Raw genomic sequence first — 22,956 nt, 5'->3', positions numbered from 1 at the left:
TTGATAACCTGAGGTCCATAGCTATTAGCAATGGCTGGAAAGCAAGCTACAAAAGGGCACAGGGGAGTATATGTATGTAAGGAGAATCTCATGAAGCTTTGTAAACTTCTCTAGGTTCCTGTGATTTCATATACAGAAATCTCTCTCTCTCCATTTTCCTAGCCTTCAGTAACCTACCACAGTAAATTGCTTATAGTGTGTGCTGAGTAATTGTTGAATTGAAATTTCTTAGCAACTTGTTAATAGTCCATTTCTAGAATTTGGGAATAATCTATGAGGTAAGTTGAGGCAGAACATCTAAAGGAATGGCAGCAAGGTTAAGTGGCTTAGGAAACTTTCTATTTGTCTACGATTCTTTTAAGTTTTACTAAATACCTTCTTCCTTCTAGGAAGTTTGTGTGTATGTTACTGCCCGAACTTTGACTCTTGGGAGCAAATCACGTATTCAGTGCTTTACTTTCATAAAGGTACTTTTCATTTATTTTTTTACTTTTACATAGTCATTTTTTCCAAATAGCAGCAAAGTAGATAGACTTTAAAGTCTTATTACCTTGTAACAAATTCAATCAGTACATTGTATATCTGTATACCTATATAATACATATTTCCTGAAGAAATTCATGAATGATGAATATTAAGTGAGCTCATTATTTTTAAATTACATTTAAAATAATACTTTGTAATACATTTTTTTCTTGACCTGTGTCTTTTTTCTAAGCCTGTAGACCAATGCTAAGGGATGTATTTGCCCAAAGTGTGTGTGTTTGATTTTTTATTATTACTAACTGAAAGGTACCAATAGATTTAACTTACAAAGGTACATAGGGTTTTAGTTTAAAAGCTTCTATGGTCTCGGTCCTTAACAGGTCTTAGACCTAAGATACATTTATTTCATTTCATACATCTGTGGCCCAGGAAATTGATATGTCAACAGTCAGCCTTGGGGACAGGAGTAAAGTGCCCAAACTTTTCTAGCTCTGTAGTTGGTCACAGAGTGCCCTTTAATAGTTTTAGCCTGAACCATACTAAAGAGTATTTATTTCGCTTGTTTAGTTCCTTAAAATTAGTATTTATATAGTACATACTGTGGGTAGAGTTAAAATTAGAATTTTCAAAATAAAAAAAAAATTTATGCCAGGTCACACCAGAGTTTATTCTTCAGGAGTGCCTAATAGTACCTTCAGAAGTTAGAGATTAAAGTAAAAGAGTTGAATAACTTAATAACGAAGAAAGTAAAAGTAAATTCAGAAGACCTATATCTATGCTTTAATAGTACAGGTCTGATATTTGTGGAACGTTTTCATACATTTTTCTAATGATTAATCTAATGATTAAAGCCAGAAAATAAAACTTTTCTGAAAGTTTTATTAAGAGCTAATAACCATGATTAAGAGTTAGAAGAGTGGAGAGTGAAGCCCTTAGTAGATAGTCTAACACCCTTTCTGAGTCACAGTGAGATTCCTAAGTGATTCAGAGAAGTCTCTGAGGGCCTTAATGACTGCAAGAGTGTGGCAGTGAACCTTGAGGCACGAGGGCCAATGAGCCACCTGGTCTCCACCTCTTGGATCCTTAAGTAGATTTCTTCAGGTCCTTCTATCCCAGCACAACCCACCTTTTAAGGTCTAAGTTTATACATAAGCCCAGAACAACTACTGGCTTGTGACTGCACTCAGGTGATCCGCCTTCAATGCTGATTTTTGGAGAATGATAGGGAACCATGAGCTCTAGGGCTCCAAAGACACTTGCTTTGTCAGTTTCACAGTTACTAAATGTGGAGAGTATGACATGGAGTCACTGCCTTGGGTGGAATTCCAGCTCTTTGTTTCTTAACATCCTTTCTCTGGCTTCACGTTCTCTCTCCACAGGGCACGGCAAGACCTTCACTGCTACTCTTGGGCGTGTTGACTCACGTGTGACAAAGGGCATTACTTTTCTCAGCCTTGGTGAGTGAGAGGCATAGGCGTCTCTCTGCTCTGTCTCTTCCTTCTGGTATCTGTTATGCCTCATTTTCCTCATGCCTCTTTGGGACTCAGGTTGTGATGACTATGACTGACCTTTTTGAAGCCAGATAAGGGAAGGTTTCCTCTGGAACGCACCCCCCCCCCCAAAAAAAAATCAGCCTTTTGGCAGGGGGGCGAGGCAATGCATCTCCTTTCTTAGGGAACCTGGGCTGTGGGCTTTCTTATGTTTTTAGTAGGAATCCTAAAATGCCATTTGTTAGTATAAAGATGATGACGGTGAGCGAGAGGTTTCCTAAAAGCCTATGAGAAATAATACGTGATGTTGTCCCTTGATTCTAGAGAGACAAAGCCCCTTGAGAAATTTTCTGTTCCCTGTTGGTAATTGCTAGAAGCTTCTGAGTCCCATAAGTTACTTATGGATCAGCTTGACTGAGTTGTTTTTCATTGAGTAAGTATGGTAAAGGGAACTTGAGTATTTGGCTTAAAAATAGTGAGTCCGTAATGAAGACAATAAAGAAGGGGTTTATTGTACCTCCCTACTGAAAGCTGCTGTTCCATGCCAGCTGGGGTGAGGGGCACACACCGGTTAGCATAAGACTAAACAGAACTGCTGTTCGCCTGCATATGGGATATGGCCCAATATTTTAAAAAGAAAAGCTTTAGCTTTCAGGTTTAGAGCAGATGGATTCTTGAATATTTTCTTCTTTCCCTGTTTCCCAGCCCATCTACTATCATGACAAAGGTTTAGGAAGGTGTTATGTGAAGGAACTGGGCAAAGTGAGAACCAAAGTGATAAAGACCATAAAAATATTTTTTGGGGGTCTTTTTTAATCGAAGTATAATTGATGTCCAATATTATATTAATTTTAGGTTTACAAATAGTGAGTCAATATTTTTATAGATTATACTCCATTTAAAGTTATTACAAGACAATGGCTATATTTCCCTGTGCTGTACATTCTTATACATAGTAGCTTGTACCTCTTAATCTCCTACCCCTATCTTGCCCGCCCATTCCCTCTCTTCACTGGTAACCACTCGTTTGTTCTCTATATCTGTAAGTCTGCTTTTGTTTTGTTATACATATTTATTTTATTTTTTAGATTCTACACGTAAGTGATAACATAGCGTATTTGTCTTTGTCTGACTTATTTCACTGAGCATAATACTCTCTAGGTCCATCCACACTGTTGCAAAAAAAAAAAATTTTATTTTGAATGATACTATTGATGAGGAGAGATATCTTATGCTAAGTGGGCCAGTATGTGCCAGTTTTTAATATGAGCTCTGAACCTGTGGGAAGTTGCTTTAGAGAGGCCTGCTTCTACTGCTTCCTGTGGTAAGAAGGATAAATATAAAGTTTCCTGCGTCTGAGACTTGATTCTTATCAGAAATCCTTTATCAGCATCCCATCTCGAGAGTGATGTGGGAAACTCTCCACTAAAAAAACTTAGCCTTTTGTGAGGTCAAAGGTATCCTTCCTCTTCTTACCCCTGGGATTGACTCTTGAAAAGGGCAGGCATGATTTAATCTCTGGTCTTCAGAGCGTGGAGAGGGCAAAAATACTAGAGCTTTGTAAAAATAGGCTATCTCACATTAAGCCATCTTTCCTTCTTTAAACAGATTTTAATACATAGGCACAAAATTGTACCCAAGATTAGAACTATTCTAGAGGTAATTTTTATGACAACAGTATTGCTTTTTGAGTGATGTCTTTTTTGCGATTTATTGCATGGAATTTCCCTGAATTGTCACCCTCTTAAAAGGGGCTTATATTGATTAAAATATTAAAGAATAGAGTTTTGGAGGAAGTTTTCCATGAACCCCAAACACCTGTATATAAGAAAGATATGTTTATACATTAAAAAACTATCATTTTAAAAATTAATACTATATTCTAAGTGTTTTACTTGTTATCTTGATCCTTACAACAATTCTTCTTGGTGACGTTATCCCCATTTTACAGATAATGAAACTGAGTCTCAGAAAGTCTGTGATGTGTGCCCAAGCTTCTTCTAGTGTCTCTTATCAGGGGCACTATATTAGTTTATTGCTGCAATAAGAAATCACCACACATTAGCCCCTAGATAAATAACACATTGTCTTATGGTTCTGGAGGTGAGAATTCTGCAAGGAATGAGTCCTGAGGTGTCAAGGTGGGGGCAGAAATGGTTCCTTCTGGAGATTCCAGGGAAGAATTCATTCTTTGCCTCCTCCAGCACATAGAGGCTAGCATTTTTTGGCTTGTGACCACATCACTCCAGTCTCTCGCATCATCATGTGGTCTTCTCTTCTGTAGTCATGCTCCCTGTTCCTCCCTCTTATAAAACCATTTGTGATTACATTGGGTCCACCTGGATAATCCAGGATTCCCCCCCACCTCAAGATCCTTAATCACATCTACAAGGTCCCTTTTATTACTTAAGGTGACATATTCATAGGCTCTGGGGATTACCATGTGGACACCTTTGGGAGCCATCATTCAGCCTACCACAGGTACTATTGATATTTTTGGTGAGAAAGTAACTTTTGGGTGGGAGGGTCCTGCACATTGAGGGATTTAACCTCCTTGGAGCCCACTTGCTCATCAAATGGCAGTAGGAATCTCCCTTCTACCTGAATAATTGTGACAACTCAGAACACCCTCATGTACTTCCAAATGCCCCCTCTCCCAGGGACATAGTACCACCCTAATTAACTGGCTAAGCTGTAGGGCTAGGAGTTAATCTAGGTCATTTGATGCCTTTCCACTCTGCCCTACTATATCGTTATTTGTGTTTTTCTACTTATGCATTACCATAATGGTAACATTATTGCAACCACTTGTGCTAACTACTTTAACATCACTGAATCCACAGTGACTGAAAGGACACTTATAAGTCAGCTGGTTAGAGTTTTACATCCTCTTTCCTTTCCCTTCCACAGAATGCCTTCTGTGTACATTATTAGCATGTATTTCTTTGCTTCTTAGGGGAAAAAGAGTCTAGCTGGCTCGCTTATAATCTAAATGTTTCATCTATATGAAATTCACTGTTGTATGAGTTTCTTTGTTTTTCTAAGATCCTAGAAAAATTATTGGCAAGGGCTACTTCTACCTTGCCCCCTTCTCCAGAAACCTATTTTTTATACCTTGCCTCAATCTGTATACAAATGTTCTTTGTACAGAAATATCTGGTGCAGGGACTGTGAAGATGTGCATTCTAGGCAGCTTGCTATGCATGGAAACAAATTAGTACTTCACAAAGTGTCAGAATGCCTGCAGAGACTGTTTTGATGAGTATCAATTTAAAGCTTCTTTAGAGAAGATGACAACGATGATGAGCAGTGGGCAGACATAGGAAACTAAATTGTAGAGCTTCCCCCACATGGCAGAAATTATGCAGGAAATTCCCATGATAAGCTATTTCCAGCCTGTCAGATTAAGGAATAATTCATGTTGCTGGATATTTTTTATTCTAACTTGCTCTCAGAGCTCATTTAGATTCCTATAAAGCCACAGTTCTCTTAGAAACAAAACTACAGATATAAATTAAGATAACCATGGCTAAATGTCTGAAGAAAATGAGATATTGCTAGGAAGATGGACCGTACTGACATCAGACCGCTTCTTATTACATTGGTCAAAACCTTTGTGTTTTAAGAGGTTCAAAGAAAAATAGGGATACCGTAAAGTTGTTGGCTTTATCTGTACCTATACAGCTCTTGCCACGTGGAACTGACTTAAATCTTTCTCTCCCACAGACTATTATGTAGCTGTTTACTTGCCTGGTCATTTCTTTCATCTACTTAACATTCAACATCCAGACCTGATCTGCCACAGTCTGTTTCTGACAGGTATGGCTGTAGTTTTCCCCCTCATGAACAGGGTACATTTGGGTTCGTTTTAACGTTAATATTTATGTTTGGGGCAGAGGGGCTTCTTTTATTTGCTGATCTACTTTTTTTTTTTTTTTTTTTTGGCCAGGAAACAGTGAAGTGATTGATATGCTACCTCATAGTCCTTTACAGTCACTGTCAGGATCCCTGGTCCTGGATTGGGGTTCTGGAAAGCTCTATAGGGCACTCCTCAACCAGTCATATTTATTGGAGTTCCTGTGGAACACCCGGCTGGACTGCGAGAAGCTGGCCTTGTTGCACTGTGTGCTCTCATGTGGCCGAGACCCACGGCGACTGGAAGCCAAGGTGGGAATATAGCTTAAGTTTAAAAAGTGGCAAATGGACAACACGTGTACATTTAGTAGCTGAAATGAACAGAAGTTATTTTTATTTGGTAACAATTGAGGTTTATGGTCTCCGTCGTGACTTGAACATATTCTTCGTTTGTGCTCCTTTTTTATGGACACAGACCTCAGACTGGGAGGGCGTGTCTGTTCTTTTCACTCTTCTCTTTTCCATATTGTGAGTAAATGTTAGGAAGTGCTAACAAGGAAGTGCTCGGTAAATAGTTTCTCAAATATCTACTTTTTCTCCTGGTTTGTATTTGGTGTATATCATGAAAAGGACTAAAATCTGGTGGTAAATAAAATCTATTTATGACATTTTAAATAGAGATAGCTCACATTTATATTTCACATTATAGTTTATGAAGCACTTTCATACATCTTGTCATTTAATATTACAGCTATTCTGTGAAGTTGAAGAAACCCCCCATTAGACTTGATTGGGACCAATGGGTGGTTGGTCGATTGAAAAAAGATGGCCTAAATATTTTCTTTTAACCTAAAATATATAAATGTACATTTATTCCTGTATCTTTTGATGTAGATTACGGCCCTTTCTTTGTGTATCAGCTAATTGGAGTTCAAAATCGTTTTTCTTTCATAAAACCACTAAGTAATGTCTTGACTTTCTTTATCTGTACCTGTATGGCTCTTCCAGTTACTTTCTTTTTCTTTTCATTTTATTCCCTAAGGAGGTCAATAGTTTAAAAATGCTCCTTTAAATAGTTTGTGTATATCAGGCAATTTTGTCTTTTATAGTTGTCTCACACCTAGTTTTTTAATAAGTGTTTTAGATACATGCCTTGGAGTCTTTCCCAAGCTTTCAACTTTTATTGAGCCGCCAGCATTCTTTTTGTATCCATATTTCACTTGTCTATGGTAATATTTTATTAACTAATTATGAAAATAAGCACAGTTAGCTTGATGAGTAGGTTTGGAAATAAGAACAATTATTGGCAGGATCAGAAATGCAAGAGTGCCCTATGGCTAGGCAAGCCTCATACCATCAATTCTAAGGTCGGGAACAAGGGGTTTCGTTCCTGCAGCAGGTGAGGATGGTTATAGAGGTTGATTGAGAGAACTGTTGATATGACAGGGATTATACCTTCCTTGATAGCATAGACATGCTCACAATGATTAAATGGTGTAATGAGCTGAAATTCAAACACAGGTCTGCTGCCTCCAAGCTCAGTGGTTGAGTTTGGTTTCCTCCTGTATCCATCGCTCTTCACACTGCGACTTTGCTGTAATATGTCCTACTCTAGCAAAAACGAACATTGGATTCAAGAAGGCTTATTTGGATCCCAGTCAAGGGCATTTTATTAAAATGATGCATGAAAAGGACCTCATTTATATTTTACCCACACAACCTTACGTTATGTATCTCAGAGATTGTGTAGAAGTGAGTGTGTTCTTAGGCAATTCTAAAAGAGATATAACATTTTAAACTATTCATATATATTTTGTACTTCTTTGGTGGTGGAGGCAGGGTGCAGATTTAAATACCAATAGATTTGTCTTCTTACTTTTTAAAGATTATTCAGTGGATTTCTGAGAACATCTCTGCCTGCCATTCATTTGACCTCATTCAGGAATTTATAATTGGTAGGTGTTGCTGATGGTGCATATTAAGTTGAACCCTTGACCCTTTTGCTTAAGGGAAAGCAGTAAATTGATAATGCCTCAATCTGTCAAAATGCTGTTTAAGAGTGTTTTTTCATTTTTTTTAAACTCTGTTGTAGTCAGCACCTAATTAAATTTCATTCTCTTGTGGTTTTGTAAGAAGCTGTGGCTGTTCAGAGACTGATGACATATAAGATATGATCTTGATTCTATAACCTTATTAGTGATTTATTTTAAGCGTTGTGTTGGCTGGTTCTGTGCGAAGCGGTTATAACGTCATTTGGATAGATGTAAGTGCCAAATAATTTTTTAAAAATTATTCTCAGTGTAAAAAGTAGAACCTGAACATTTTAATCAGTGGATAGAACCATGATTAGCCTTTTGCAGATGAAGGATAAGGCAATGAAAACTTTTGTGGGTTGGCTTGTTTGGGTGCATTACAACGTCTACTGCCTTATTCTTCATATTAAAACGTCTTTTTTCCCCACCAAAACTTACTCAGCTTCTTCATATTGGAGCATCTATCCAGAGACAAGTAACATGGATAAACTCTTGCCATACTCCTCACTGCTCACTTGGGATACAGTAAGTTAACACTTTATATTCTTTCTGTAATTAAAACTGATTCACTGCTGTGGGTCAGTTGTAGGACGTTCCTGTCACAGTAACCAAGGTTGTGATTTCATTTCTGTTTTGATGCATAAGGATCTGAATTGGAGTTTTCTGGCAGAAAAATAATAGTGAGTCCTTGCTGTTGGCCAGTTTTATTTACATAAAACAGTAGAACTGAAGGAGAAGGCACAGCATACGTGTTACTCTTCCTACTACCAAGCAGAATGAAGCCTCTATCATCTTCAAATGGTTTTAGTTTTTAATTTTTTTCAAGCAGCTAGAATAGACGAAAATATTTCTTAGGGTTTTATAAATGAGCAACGGCTGGACCACTGCTGTTATTCTGAGCTGTTCTATTTACTTAGTAGATTAGCACCTTCATGAGCTTTTTTCCCAGCCTTAGAAAGAAAATCTGTGATAACTTTAGAATGTCAAGATCAGTAAAAGTCAGTAATCTTAAGCAAATCCATGCCATTCAACCTTTTCTTCCTGTTGGTCCAGACTCCCTTCCTTTTAGCTGGGAAGAAGTTTTTCAGGAGAAAACATTGTTCATTTTCTCTTGAATGTGGTTCAGTGAACTGAGCTTTGTTGGATCAGAAGTGAAAACCATGTACAGCTCCCCCTGAACAAGGTTCTGCCTCTCCTCCTTTCATATTTAGATGTTAGAACTACTGTGTGCTTAGTCTTGAGGCAGAGGTTTGTATCAAAAAAGCATTTAGAAAAATAAATTTAATTCAGGTAGCACAGACACAGGAAAATAAGTACTAGGGTAAATGGTAACAGTTCCCATTTTGTTTTTAGACTATCTAAATATAGTCCTTTAAAAAGGCATATCAGATGTGTTTGATTAATTTTTTTCCTTTTTTTTTGTTTTCTGTGGCTGTGCCACGCGGCACACAGGATCCTAGTTCCCCGACCAGGGATCTAACCCGTGCCCCCTGCAGTGGAAGCGCAGAGTCCTAACCACTAGACTGCCAGGGAAGTCCCATGTTAGAAGAATTTCTAAATTTTTGGTATACGCAATGGTAGTGTTTTCCCAAAGGCCCTTTCTTCTTTGTCTCTCACTGTTAGAGTTCGTAAACTTTCATGCCTCTCTGTAAAATTATAAGGAAAGATCTGAACTTGTTTCTTCTCCAGGCCCTCATTGTTTGAAGAACCCTTGTCAATATACATGCAGACTCTGTGGTAATGTGGCAGGAAGTTCGCAGGTTAATCCCTACCCCTCCCCCAGAAGCAGGAAATGCACATTTCATCTTCCTCCCCTCACCACCCAATGCTGGCTGTCGCTGTCTTGTGTTCAGTGTCTGGGAGGCCGGGTCTGGACCTCTGGTTCCCAGGGTTGTGTTTAAACATGGTGCATGTGTTAGTTGGTTGTTGTGTGAGTGTCATCCTGACAGGTAGTTCTTCACATTTGCATTTCTCCTCCTTTGTGGAGCAGAGGAAATGTGTGGACATACAGAGTGACATCAGGAAGTCCTACAAGAAGTACAATATGAAAAAACCCAAAGTTTTAACCACTGCGTGCAGAGCTTATTTTGGGGTTTATCATGTTGCTTTAGACTTCTTGCGGTTGGAGTAGGTTACCTTAAAGGTCTCTCCTAATCCTGAAATTCTATGAGCCTATGATTTTCTTTAACAATGATGTAAATCATTTTCTTTTCTCTAATCTGCATATGCTCTTAATGCTATACCCTTAATAAATAAATTTCATACTTCTGTATGGAGACAGATTATTTCTGTAAATAACTGAATTGGGTTTTTTAAGATACTAGAAAATATTGTGCCTTACACATAGATAATCCTGAATTATGCTTTGCAGACAGTGAGCCTTGTTATACTTATTTGAAGATGCTATTTATAACCTAGAGCTGTAGTGAAATTTCTGTTGCTGAGAAGTGATGAGTGAAGCATACATAGATTTTTATTACAGGCTTTCTCCTGTCCAGTGGAGGACTCAGTTGCTTGAATGTTCTGGAAGTTTATTTCTCCATCCCTGTGATGCCCTTTTTCTCAGAAATATTGTATGTCAATAAAATCCAGGACATTTAAGTTCTAAACAAATACCAGGTTTTATTTGTATTTTCTTATATATCATCTACTTAGTTTTTAGGAGATGAAAGAGGAATTGACTAGTTGACAGGTTAATATACATAATTAACATGGAAACACACTTTTTAAAATAAATAAGTGGCAATTTTGTCAGTTTATCTTTTTATTTAAATTTCTGTTTTAATGCTCACTAGTTAGCAGAATGTTATAATTTGGACTTCCTGATATGAATTGCGTCTTGCACATTTGCCATGGTGATCTTGCTAGGTAAACACTTTATGGGGATCTCTTATTTCCGAACTCACGGTAGAGGATGAGGTGCAGAACAGTTTTCCACTGAGGTCAAAAAAGAATCCCATTAGTGAGGCAGGGACCAACTGTAATACATTTAAGTGAAAGAGAAGAAGAGGGAGGAAGGAGTAAAAGGAAAGTGTCCACCTTATTATTATACTTGATGGTGCAAATATAATTTGCCTCCTTTGTTCTTAAATGGAAATGTGTAAATAATACATTATTTACTCTGTATTTCTTCATAATAGTTTATCCTTTCCTTTAGTGACACTGTCAACTATTATAATCATAACTTTACAGAATATTTCCCTTCCCGAGGCAAGAGATAGGCTGTGTTCACTGGTATTTATAAACCCCAAGTTTTATTTAAAGTAGAGGTTACCAAACTGGGAGCTGCCCTCAGCTTCTGTCTGCACGGAAGACACTTCCTGAAGGCTCGGGCGGGGGGTAGTTGATACGTTTAGCAGTTGTGTGTATGTTTTTCCCCCACCACAGGAAATTCCTGGAATAACCCTTGTGACAGAAGAGATTCCGTTGCCTCTTATGAAGGTAAGTGCTCATAGTGAGAGACAAAAAGCCCAGACCTGCGTGGCTTCCTTGCTGGCCTCACGGTCTCCTGCCCCGAGTGTCACGGTGGTTCCAAAAGGGATTGTAAACTGTCAGGGGAGGATGCTGCAAGGGGTAAAGCTAGTTGTCTAGGCAGTCCTTCCTAAATGGTAGTCACCAACGACGATATCAGGGCAATGCTTAGGAATGCTCTTTGAAGAGGGAGGTTTTCTGAAGACAGAGAACTACAGGGCTCGATGTGAAGTGTATAGAAGTCATACTTCCCACTGTGCCTCAAACCAATCCATGCTGGAGGAGTTCTTGCAAATTTTCTTGAGCAGACCTGGGAGCTGTTTTTTACTTCACTTGCATTGTCACCCCCTCACACACACACACATACGCACACACACACAGAATCTTAAAACCATTAAGTAACCTGGGCTGGGATTAACTAATTTCCTTCTCGTTCTGAGAACAGTGTTTCTGTTTCTCAAGAGTGACCTGCTCGGGCTGTCCCTGTGGTCTCAGCACACACCTTCTTCCTGCTCACCAAGCAGCAGTGTTAGTGTCGCTCTACAGTCTGGTGGTTTCAGAGGAGTTTCTGGTACAATAGGGAGGGTGGGGTGGGTGAGCAGAGAAGAATGTGTATGTAGTTAAAACCGAGGAGTATTTTAACATAGTTTTCTTGAAGCTCCTTTGTTGTTTTTGGCATTGCCTCCTGTTAATTATAGCTTGGTGTGTGCTGGGAAATCTCAACTTTTGGCAGCAGGCAGCCTAGTATGCTGCTGCCTTTTACTATTTACATTTGATTCTTTTGGACCCACAAAGGGCAGGGCAGGCTCAGGCAGCTGAGGGAAAGCCTTAGACGTTTGAGGTCACGGTGATGCCCTGGGGGTGAAAGAGGGCTGACTGGGGCAGGTTTAGTGGTTCTGGGTTTTGGTCCTAAGAATGGTCCTTTAAGGGGAGATGGACAAGAGATGTATCTAGGCAGCAGAGTGAGACAACTGTGAAGGTCTATAAAAGCAGGAAGACGAGGGAAAAGAAAGGTTTGATTAATAGCTTAAAAGATTCTTATTAAGAGCCTCCATCCTTTCATTTTATTGTTTCTGCTTTTACCACTAGTCCAGAAAATCCATGCTGTGTTTAATGGACACACAATAAACCAGTGAAGGAAATTTTAAAAAGAAAGCAATGTCACTCTACAGTGACATTCTACAGTTCCTAACATATTGTCTCTTTGCCCCGTTTCCTCTTGGTCTTTGTCATAGGTTTGCATGTTTTACCTAGTAGTAATGGCCATCTAGTGATATTTAATAAAGATTATGTATTATAATATATCATACACATTTTCATGTTGGTACATAAACTTCATAATTTTCATAATTATGGTTTCTAATGACTCCATAGGTTTCCACTGTGTTGCTGTGTCTTAGTTTACTTAATCATTCTTCTGTTTTGAGACATTTAATTTGTCTCTAGCCCCCATTAAAAAAATTTTTTTTTGCTATTAAAAATAATGTGGCAGGGCTTCCCTGGTGGCGCAGTGCTTGAGAGTCCGCCTGCCGATGCAGGGGACACGGGTTCGTGCCCCGGTCTGGGAAGATCCCACATGCCGCGGAGCGGCTAGGCCCCTGAGCCATGGCGGCTGAGCCTGCGCATCTGGAGCCTAGGCCCGCGTACCGCAAAAAAAAAAAAAAAAAAAAAAAAATAATGTGGCAGTGAATAGTTTTATGTAGTTTTTTTGTGTGTATGTGATTTATTCCCTTAAGGTTAAATGCCCAGTAGTATTATTGGGTGAAAGGCTGTGACAATTTTTATAGCTTTTGATTCTTATTGCCAAGTTGATATTCAAAAAATGTTGTGATCATTTACACTGTTACAGGGGATTTATGAGTTTATCGGTTTTACTATAACCTTACATTATTGTGTATTTTCCTTTAAAAAATTAAGTAAGTATAAAAGAGTGATGGGAAGGTTCTCAAACTTTTTACCAATTGCCTTATTCTAAGAATACAATTTGCCTCTGCTTGGGAACAAAATAGCTTATTTTTGCACTCTCTGATTTTTTCTTTTTTTTTTCTATTTGTGTGTGTGTGTGTGTAAAATTATGTTTTTATGCAGTTCATTCTTCTTCCTTCTTGATATTCACATTGCCTTCTCCTCACTTTTTTCTCCTCTCCCCTAATTACCCTTAGCATTTGGCTCTGCAGAGGGTTGTTTCCCATTAACTGTTCCCAAACATGCTTGGAAGCTCTTCCGAGACTCCACATACGTTCATGTGTTAGTAAGAAGTGTTACGTAGGACAAGTGTGAGCTGTAGATCTCTTCACTGTCCTCTCCACGCAGACACAGTCCATCAGGGAAGGCAGAGGAATGCTGCCGGGATTTGCCTTGGGCTCAGGAGAAGATGTCACTGGGTTTGGTGGCCAGCTCCACCCCAATCCCCCACTGCCATCACTAATCGTCCCTTCCAGTTCACAGGACACCTGGTCCTGAGAGCTCTCATTTGTTTCCCCATCTCTGCTTGCATAATACCTCTCAGAATAAGCAGCTGCCTTTGACCTAGTTCTGCAATTCCCAGCCTAATTATATTGCAGTGGATCTGGTTGCAGTGGCATATCCCACCTACTTTTCCTCCCTCCCCAGCCCGTTATGTGACTGTTCTTGCAGCTTCCCCATAGGAGTTGGCTTTGAGCACCCTTGACCTGAAACACAAGTTACCTTTCGAAGGCATGCTTGCTGCAGGACTTTCCACGAGGCCCAAGGGACCCCAGACTACTCTGACCACACTTGCTTCCATCCTGCTTGGAAGATGACTGCCCTGATAAGGAGTCTGAAGAGGGAAGAGCAAAATGAAACTAGATGAGCACTTCCCTTCTGCTCTCTCTGCCAATAAGTTTAGTGTGAAGTGAAGCACTTGACAAATGTTTAACATATGAACATCGAATTTCATTGGTTTATACCAGTGTATCACCTGAAAGACAAAAGCCTTCCTTTATAGAATGGTTTCCAAAAGAATTTTAAAAAAATGAAACGAAATGTATGTTAAAATAAGGCCCTCACCTTAAAAAGGAATGTCATCAAGAATGGCCTTCCTAAGAATGAATTTATCTCTTCCACGGGAAGTCATGTAAGGATTAAAAAAAAAAGAAACCATAGCTTACTTGAATATCAAGAATGGAGAAATGGAGTATTTTTATTAAAGTATTGTTAAGCCAGACATCTTTAGTTTCATTTTATAAAGTAAGGAAGCCTTTAATTTAATCATTTGTGTAGCGACTATTAACTATCTGACCTAGAGACTGGGAAGGAGAAAGACTTCAAGCCCCGTCCCAGTTATGGCCACTCCAAGTGAGGGCATTGCTGCAGTGTCCATCAGGGGTCTAGATGCCCCTGAGCAATTGCGGAAAGAGTGGTTGGCACCTGTGCTGTTCTCCACTCAGAGACTGGTTCACTTAATTATGCTTCTCTGAAACACTTAAAAAGTGTTTAAAAAATACTTTTTTGGGCAGAGCATGACTATAATTAAGCGTCTAATGAAACACAAAAGACACTCTTTTCCTTGACCCTCCCAGTACAGACAGCCACCATCACTTAAAGAAAATGTTTCTTAGAGATCCAACGTATCAACCATCGCAGTGTAGAAACTTACAGTTTTTAAAAATGAGAATGAAAAAAAAAAAAATGAGAATGGTTGCTTTGACAACAATGTAGCATTAACAGAAATGTCAATTGGTTATGTGGGAAATATTGACTTTCCAAAGTTTAGTTTGTACATATGTGATCTTGTGATATAACTAGAAATATATATTTGGTCTTCTTCCGTGGTTCCCTGCACAGAGCTCCTAAAATCCTTGTAATTTCCTAAGTGATAAAAGCTACAAGTGCACCTTTTGTTATAATGTTTACTGTTTGTTCCAGTTCCTGAAGTAGCTCCAGAGTACAAAGGTGAAAAGAATGTCTTTTATTATTCCTAACAAGCCCCTTCCAGCCACACCTGAGTTTGTTAATGAGGTGGCCTTTGGAAAGCACCTAAGGATGGAGCTGGTTGCCAGGAAAACTAACCATGTGATTAGCAGGTTGGCACTTTGAGACCTCTACCACCACTACCTTCCAAGGCCAGAGTGGCTGGAGATGGAGTCCAGTCACCAACGTCCAGTGATTTAACCCATCATGCCTATGTAATGGAGCCTCCATAAAGAACCCTAACTGAAGACCTTCTGGGTTGGATGAATATACGGAGGTGCAGGGCTGGGGGTCCTGTGCCTGGAGAGGGCACGGAACCTCAGAGCCCATTCCCACACGGCCTGCCCCACGCATCTCTCTTCAATCTGGCTCTTAAATGAGTTGTATACTTTTATAATCAACTGGTATATAGTAAGTAAACTGTATTCCTGAGTTCCATGAGCCTCTGTAACAAATTCTAGAGCCCATGAAGGGGGTGCTGGGAACCTCGGATTGATAGGCAGTCAGTCGGAATCACAGGTAACAGCACGGGCCTGTGATTAGCATCTGAAATGGGGGGCAGTCTTGTGGGACTGAGCCCTCAACCTGTGGGATCTGACAGTATCTCCAGGTAATGTAGGACACCCTGCTGGCATTGGAGAATTGATGGATGTGGAGAAAAAAACCCCACGTTTGGTGCCCAGAAGTGAAATATGCTGTGAATAGACTGTTGTAGAGAAAAAACAAGAGTTATTCCTATACAACATATTTTTGGGGACAGAGTGTTATGGCACGTTCAAGTAATATTGTAAAAACATAATTTTAATGATTTTACAAAGAAACACAACTTACTAGAGATAGAGCAGCAGGCTGGTAACTTTATTCCTGTCATATCTGTAGAGATGAGGGTACCTTCAGTTTACTTCTCAGATGATGAAATTGAGGAACAGACCCAGGATCAAGAATTCTTGTTTTTGTCTCTCTCCTACAGCCACTAGGCTGTGCTGCTTTTATTCATAGTTTAGTTGAAGACATAATGTTTAATTCTTAAGGTTGAGAGGAGGGAACTGTCTTAGCATTGGCTTTCTCAGGATATATGCTGATTGCGAGATGGAATAGTTTAGAGCCATATTTAGGGAGTTACATGAAAAATTACATCTCATTAAAAATGGCTAAGAGTACTACCCAGCTGTGCAAAGAAGAGAGATATTTTTTCTAAATGTTGGAAAGAAGGAGGAAGTCCACTTATAAATAGGAGAACTTGGCCTTACAACATGCAGTCCCCTTGGCAGGAAGCCTCAGGAGTTCCGGTCGCTGGTCCTCTGTGTGGATGGCCTGCTTACAGCATCTTGGCCTAGTATGGTACCTTACTAGCCTTATGGACACAAAGACATTTCTATCTGATTCTGTCTGTGCTGGAGGTAGTAGGTCCCTGTGTTTCTCTGGGCTGCAAGTAAAAGCTGATACTGAGATGGTATCCACTGAAGAGCCAAGTTGGATTGATGCTTTACCTCTGCTCGTTGAGCCCTGATAGGAAGGGTAAAGTTTCTCTCTGAGTTGGCTTCCTCTTCTGTAAAAGAAGATGCTGGTTCATCAGCAGATGTAGGATCAAAGCCAGAGGGCCTTTAAGAAATGAAAGGCAGGGCTTCCCTGGTGGCGCAGTGGTTGAGAGTCCGCCTGCCGATACAGGGGATATGGGTTCGTGCCCCGGTCCGGGAAGATCCCACATGCCGGTCCGGGAAGATCCCACATGCCGCTGAGTGGCTAGGCCCGTGAGCCATGGCCGCTGAGCCTGCGCGTCCGGAGCCTGTGCTCCGCAACGGGAGAGGCCACAACAGTGAGAGAGGCCCGCGTACTGAAAAAGAAAAAAAAAAAAAAAGAAATGCAGATTTTTTTTTTCTGGCAGTAATTTGCAGCTGAGCCCGTAAGTACCACAGGGCTTTTTTTCTTCCTTTTTTTTTTTTTTTTTTTTTAGCGGTATGCGGGCTTCTCACTGTTGTGGCCTCTCCCGTTGCGGAGCACAGGCTCCGGACGCGCAGGCTCAGCGGCCACGGCTCACGGGCCCAGCCGCTCCGCGGCATGTGGGATCTTCCCGGACTGGGGCACGAACCCACGTCCCCTGCATCGGCAGGCGGACTCTCAACCACTGCGCCACCAGGGAAGCCCTTTCTTCCTTTTTAAAGAAAAAAAATCAAAATTATTTCCCACATAAATGGGAAACAGTCCCTTAATGAAACCTGTTGGTCTGTTTGTTCAATTAATAGTTGTGATGGGCTACATTTGGTAATTATTTCATGTCATCCTAAGAGACAAAATAAGATTATTTCTCAAGAAGAGACTTGGAATAATTTTCCTTCCTTTAAAATCAAAATTTAAAACTCCCCCTGTGCAGGGAAGTGCTTCTGGGTCATTCCTTGAGGATCTGATGGCTTCTAACACCAGAGTCTCCCAGAAGTAGCTAAATTTACGGATATTTTTCTTAGAAAGCATTTTTGTGTATTTGAAAGCTTTATAAGCTCTTTTCAGGAAGCTGGCGATGTGCTTCAGACTCTTGTGGCTTTCACTTTGCTGTTGTCCCTGATGAATAGTGCTTAGTATTCAACTAGTTCTGTAAGTGCTGGTTGACGGAAAGGAGTGGCTTTCTGTGCTCCCAGGTTGGCTGCTAGGGTGTGACTGTGTAGCTCCCATGCCCTCTTCCCCCCGTACCATGCTATAACAGCTAACCTTTTACCTTGGAGCCTCTTTTACTCTCTGCATCAATGAGCATGCTGGTGTTACTTTGGCTTTTGAGATCCTCTGAAGATTGGTCCTAACCTCCTCTCTGACCCTGTCTCCTATTATGTCACAACACAATTGCAAGTCTTCAGACAGCTGGTTCTTCATCAGCCTTTAAGCCAGAGATGTAGATGAGAGCCTTTGAGGGTGGGAGGGAGACTGGGATTACCTGTATATGCTCAAGCGTGTTCTCAGCCCAGGCTGAATGGTCGGCTTGCCTGGGGACGGTCGAAAACTCATGAGGCTCAGGTTACACCCCACACCAGTTAGGATTCTAGGGGATGGGACCCAGGTGGTTGCTGAGGTCGGTCGTTACACCCTAGAGGCAGATATCTTCACCACAGAGAGTGAAGGGGGCTGTGGGTTGTGTTCTCTGCTTTCTCTAAAGCTCTGTCTCTGATCTAAACCCAGAATCCACATTCCGCTCTCTCAGTCTTTGCTCATTTCCTCAGAGCCCCACCTAGAATATCCTCTCTTCACCCTTCATTTACATATCCGTTTTCATCCTCTGGGTCTTAGCTATTTCCCATACTTCCAAACAGACCTCCCAATTTGTAATGGTGTCTGAATTTTCATAACTTAAGAAATTGCATCACTTATGTACTAGCTACCAAGTAATGACCTATGCCACTGTTTTCTCTGTACTCCCTCAATATCTGTATCATAACATCCAGCCCAGTGACCTCCTTGAAAGACCTACACATTTATATTACAATATTTCTGGGGCTTTTGGCTAATAGTGTTCCTTACTTAAATGTAAGTTGTTTTTGTTTTAAAACTTAGATAATTTTTCCTTCTAACTCAGTAGTTTTGAACTATTTTAGGCCATGGATTCCTTTGACAGTCTGATATAAACTGTAGACCTTCTCCCCAGAAAAGTGCTCATACAAACACATACTCCATTTTACATATAATCAGTGGGCTCAGAAGCCCCTCTGAAGCATGTCCTTGGACTTGTTTTGTCTGCTTATTCTCAACTCAGACAAGGGTCTGAGGAAAGGGATTTCTTAATGGGGGTATGAGAAGAAGATAGTTTGGGAGAGAACTTTTCTTGGGAGCCACAGTGTGAGTATGAGAGTGGGGTCTTCTGAGAGGAGGATGACTTTGGCCTGAGGGGAAGAGGGCCTTGCACAGGTAGAAGGACACCAGCGTCCCTCCCCTTGCTCTGTGCTAGACAAGATTGGGTGGACGACGCACTGGGACTCCAGTGGCCAAGCAGGCAGAGCTAATAGTGGAAATGATCACTAGATGTCACCACAACACCACTTAGTTTGCTGGCTTTTGGCACTAGTTGCGTGAACTCAGATGTAGAATAGCAAGAAAGCTGTAGTGATTTCCTGTTAGGGACTGAATTCTGCCAAATGTCGGCAGGATTTGCTTTCATTATTGTTTTTTCAATATAAGGAAGACCAAAGGGTGGATAAAGGTATATTCATTATAAATATATGGAAAGGGAAAGAAAAGATGAATGACATAGGTCAAGTGGAGAGTGGGACCTGACGCCTTGGTTCTGATTTCCTCTAGAAATGACAATTTCTTGGAAATAGCCTTTCCTGTCTCTGTGAGAATGGATGTCAGCTGAACGGGCTTTTCAGCTAACTAATTTCCTTTTTTTTTTTCTAACATCTTTATTGGAGTATAATTGCTTTACAATGGTATGTTAGTTTCTGCTTTATAACAAAGTGAATCAGCTATACATATACATACATCCCCATGTCTCCTCCCTCTTGCGTCTCCCTCCCACCCTCCCTATCCCACCCCTCTAGGTGGTCACAAAGCACCGAGCTGATCTCCCTGTGCTATGTGGCTACTTCCCACTAGCTATCTATTCTACATTTCCTAGTGTGTATATGTCCATGCCACTCTCTCACTTCGTCCCAGCTTATCCTTCCCCCTCCCCGTGTCCTCAAGTCCATTCTCTATGTCTGCGTCTTTATTCCTGTCCTGCCCCTAGGTTCTTCAGGAGCCTTTTTTTTTTTTTTTTTTTTTTAGATTCCATATACATGTGTTAGCATACAGTATTTGTTTTCTCTTTCTGACTTACTTCACTCTGTTTCACAGACTCTAGGTCCATCCACCTCACTACAAATAACTCAGTTTCATTTATTTTTATGGCTGAGCAATATTCCATTGTATATATGTGCCACATCTTCTTTATCCATTCATCTGTTGATGGACACTTAGGTTGCTTCCATGTTCTGGCTATTGTAAATAGAGCTGCAGTGAACATTGTGGTACATGACTCTTTTTGAATTATGGTTTTCTCAGGGTATATGCCCAGTAGTGGGATTCCTGGGTCGTATGGTAGTTCCATTTTTAGTTTTTTAAGGAACGTTCATCCTGTTCTCCATAGTGGCTGTATCAATTTACATTCCCACCAACAGTGCAAGAGGGTTCCCTTTTCTCCACACCCTCTCCAGCATTTATTGTTTGTAGATGTTTTGATGATGGCCATTTGACAGGTGATACCTCATTGTAGTTTTGATTTGCATTTTTCTAATGATTAGTGATGTTGAGTGTTCTTTCGTGTGTTTGTTGGCAATCTGTATATCTTCTTTGGAGAAATGTCTATTTAGGTCTTTTGCCCATTTTTGGATTGGGTTGTTTTGTTTATTGATATTGAGCTGCATGAGCTGCTTGTAAATTTTGGAGAATAATCCTTTGTCAGTTGCTTCATTTGCAAATATTTTCTCCCATTCTGAGGGCTGTCTTTTGGTCTTGTTTATGGTTTCCTTTGCTGTGCAAAAGCTTTTAAATTTCACTAGGTCCCATTTGTTTATTTTTGTTTTTATATCCATTTCTCTAGGAGGTGGGTCAAAAAGGATCTTGCTGTGATTTATGTCATAGAGTGTTCCACCTGTGTTTTCCTCTAAGAGTTTTATAGTGTCTGGCCTTACATTTCGGTCTTTAATCCAGTTTGAGTTTATTTTTATGTATGGTGTTAGGGAGTGTTCAAATTTCATTCTTTTACATGTAGCTGTCCATTTTTCCCAGCACCACGTATTGAAGAGGCTGTCTTTTCTCCGTTGTATATTCTTGCCTCCTTTATTAAAGATAAGGTGACCACATGTGCGTGGGTTTATCTATGGGCTTTCTATCCTGTTCCATCGAACTATATTTCTGTTTTTGTGTCAGTACCATACTGTTTTGATTACTGTAGCTTTGTGGTATACTCTGAAGTCAGGGAGTCTGATTCGTCCAGCTCCGTTTTTCTTTCTCAAGATTGCTTTGCTATTCGGGGTCTTTTGTGTTTCCATACAGATTGTGAAATTTTTTGTTCTAGTTCTGTGAAAAATGCCAGTGGTAGTTTGATAGGGATTGCACTGAATCTGTAGATTGCTTTGGATAATATAGTCATTTTCACCATGTTGATTCTTCCAATCCAAGAACATGGTATATCTCTCCATCTGTTTGTTATCAGCTTTAATTTCTTTTGTCATTGTCTTATAGTTCTCTGAATATAGGTCTTTTGTCTCCTTAGGTAGGTTTATTCCTAGGTATTTTATTCTTTTTGATGTGATGGTAAATGGGAGTGTTTCCTTAATTTCTCTTTCAGGTTTTTCATCATTAATGTATAGGAATGCAAGAGATTTCTGTGCACTAATTTTGTAACCTGCTACTTTACCAAATTCATAGATTAGCTCTAGTAGTTTTCTGGTAGCAACTTTAGGATTCTCTATGTATAGTATCATGTCATCTGCAAACTGTGACAGTTTTACTTTTTCTTTTCCAATTTTGATTCCTTTTATTTCTTTTTCTTCTCTGATTGCCATGGCTAAGACTTCCAAAACTGTGTTGAGTAATAGTGGTGAGAGTGGACAACCTTGTCCTGTTCCTGATCTTAGAGGAAATGGTTTCAGTTTTTCACCATTGAGAATGATGTTGGCTCTGGGTTTGTCATATATGGCCTTTATTATGTTGAGGTAAGTTTCCTCTATGCCTACTTTCTTTTTATCATAAATCAGTGTTGAATTTTGTCAAAAGCTTTTTCTACATCTATTGAGATGATCATATGGTTTCTCTCCTTCAATTTGTTAATATGGTGTATTACATTGATTGATTTGGTATACTGAAGAATCCTTGCATTCCTGGGATAAACCCCACTTGATTATGGTGTATGATCCTTTTAATGTGCTGCTGGATTCTGTTTGGTAGTATTTTGTTGAGGATTTTTGCATCTGTGTTCATCAATGATATTGGCCTGTAGTTTTCTTTCTTTGTGACATCTTGGTCTGGTTTTGATATCAGGGTGATGGTGGCCTCGTAGAATGAGCTTGGGAGTGTTCCTCCCTCTGCTATATTTTCGAGAAGTTTGAGAAGGATAAGTGTTAGCTCTTCTCAAAATGCTTGATAGAATTCACCTGTGAAGCCATCTGGTCCTGGGCTTTTGTTTGTTGGAAGGTTTCTTTCGTTTTGTTTTGGGTTTTTTTGCGGTACGCGGGCTTCTCACTGTTGTGGCCTCTCCCGTTGCAGAGCACAGTCTCGGGACGCACAGGCTCAGCGGCCATGGCTCACGGGCCCAGCCGCTCTGTGGCATGCGGGATCTTCCCGGACTGGGGCATGAACCCGTGTCCCCTGCATCAGCAGGCGGACGCTCAACCACTGCGCCTCCAGGGAAGCCTGTTTGTTGGAAGATTTTTGGTCACAGTCTCAATTTCAGTGCTTGTGATTGGACTGTTTATATTTTCTGTTTCTTCCTGGTTCAGTCTCAGAAGGTTGTGCTTTTCTAAGAATTTGTCCATTTCTTCCATGTTGTCCATTTTATTGGCATATAGTTGCTTGTAGTAATCTCTCATGATCCTTTGTATTTCTGCAGTGTCAGTTGTTACTTCTCCGTTTTCATTTCTATTTCCGTTGATTTGAGTCCTCTCCCTTTTTTCTTGATGAGTCTGGCTCATGGTTTCTCAATTTTGTTTATCTTCTCAAAGAATCAG

General features: G+C 40.2%; 1 protein-coding gene across 6 annotated transcripts in view; it reads left to right on the top strand.

Moving 5' to 3' along the window:
- Window positions 1–22,956, top strand: part of GSAP (gamma-secretase activating protein) — a 91,639-nt gene that overhangs the window by 43,233 nt on the left and 25,450 nt on the right. For 5 of the 6 annotated variants that reach the window (XM_067746007.1, XM_067746006.1, XM_067746004.1 and 2 more), the window contains 7 exons: window positions 390–467; window positions 1,866–1,943; window positions 5,703–5,795; window positions 5,926–6,143; window positions 7,717–7,786; window positions 8,307–8,389; window positions 11,252–11,305. In XM_067746007.1, the coding sequence (XP_067602108.1) occupies window positions 390–467; window positions 1,866–1,943; window positions 5,703–5,795; window positions 5,926–6,143; window positions 7,717–7,786; window positions 8,307–8,389; window positions 11,252–11,305 (674 nt within the window). The remainder of the gene's footprint in view (window positions 1–389; window positions 468–1,865; window positions 1,944–5,702; window positions 5,796–5,925; window positions 6,144–7,716; window positions 7,787–8,306; window positions 8,390–11,251; window positions 11,306–22,956) is intronic. The other variant, XM_067746005.1, reaches the window with a different exon arrangement.

This window comes from Pseudorca crassidens, chromosome 8, assembly GCF_039906515.1.
Source record: "Pseudorca crassidens isolate mPseCra1 chromosome 8, mPseCra1.hap1, whole genome shotgun sequence".
NCBI lineage: Eukaryota > Metazoa > Chordata > Mammalia > Artiodactyla > Delphinidae > Pseudorca > Pseudorca crassidens.
The sequence above is the reverse complement of the archived record's forward strand: the minus strand, read 5'-3'. Positions and strand labels throughout refer to the sequence as shown.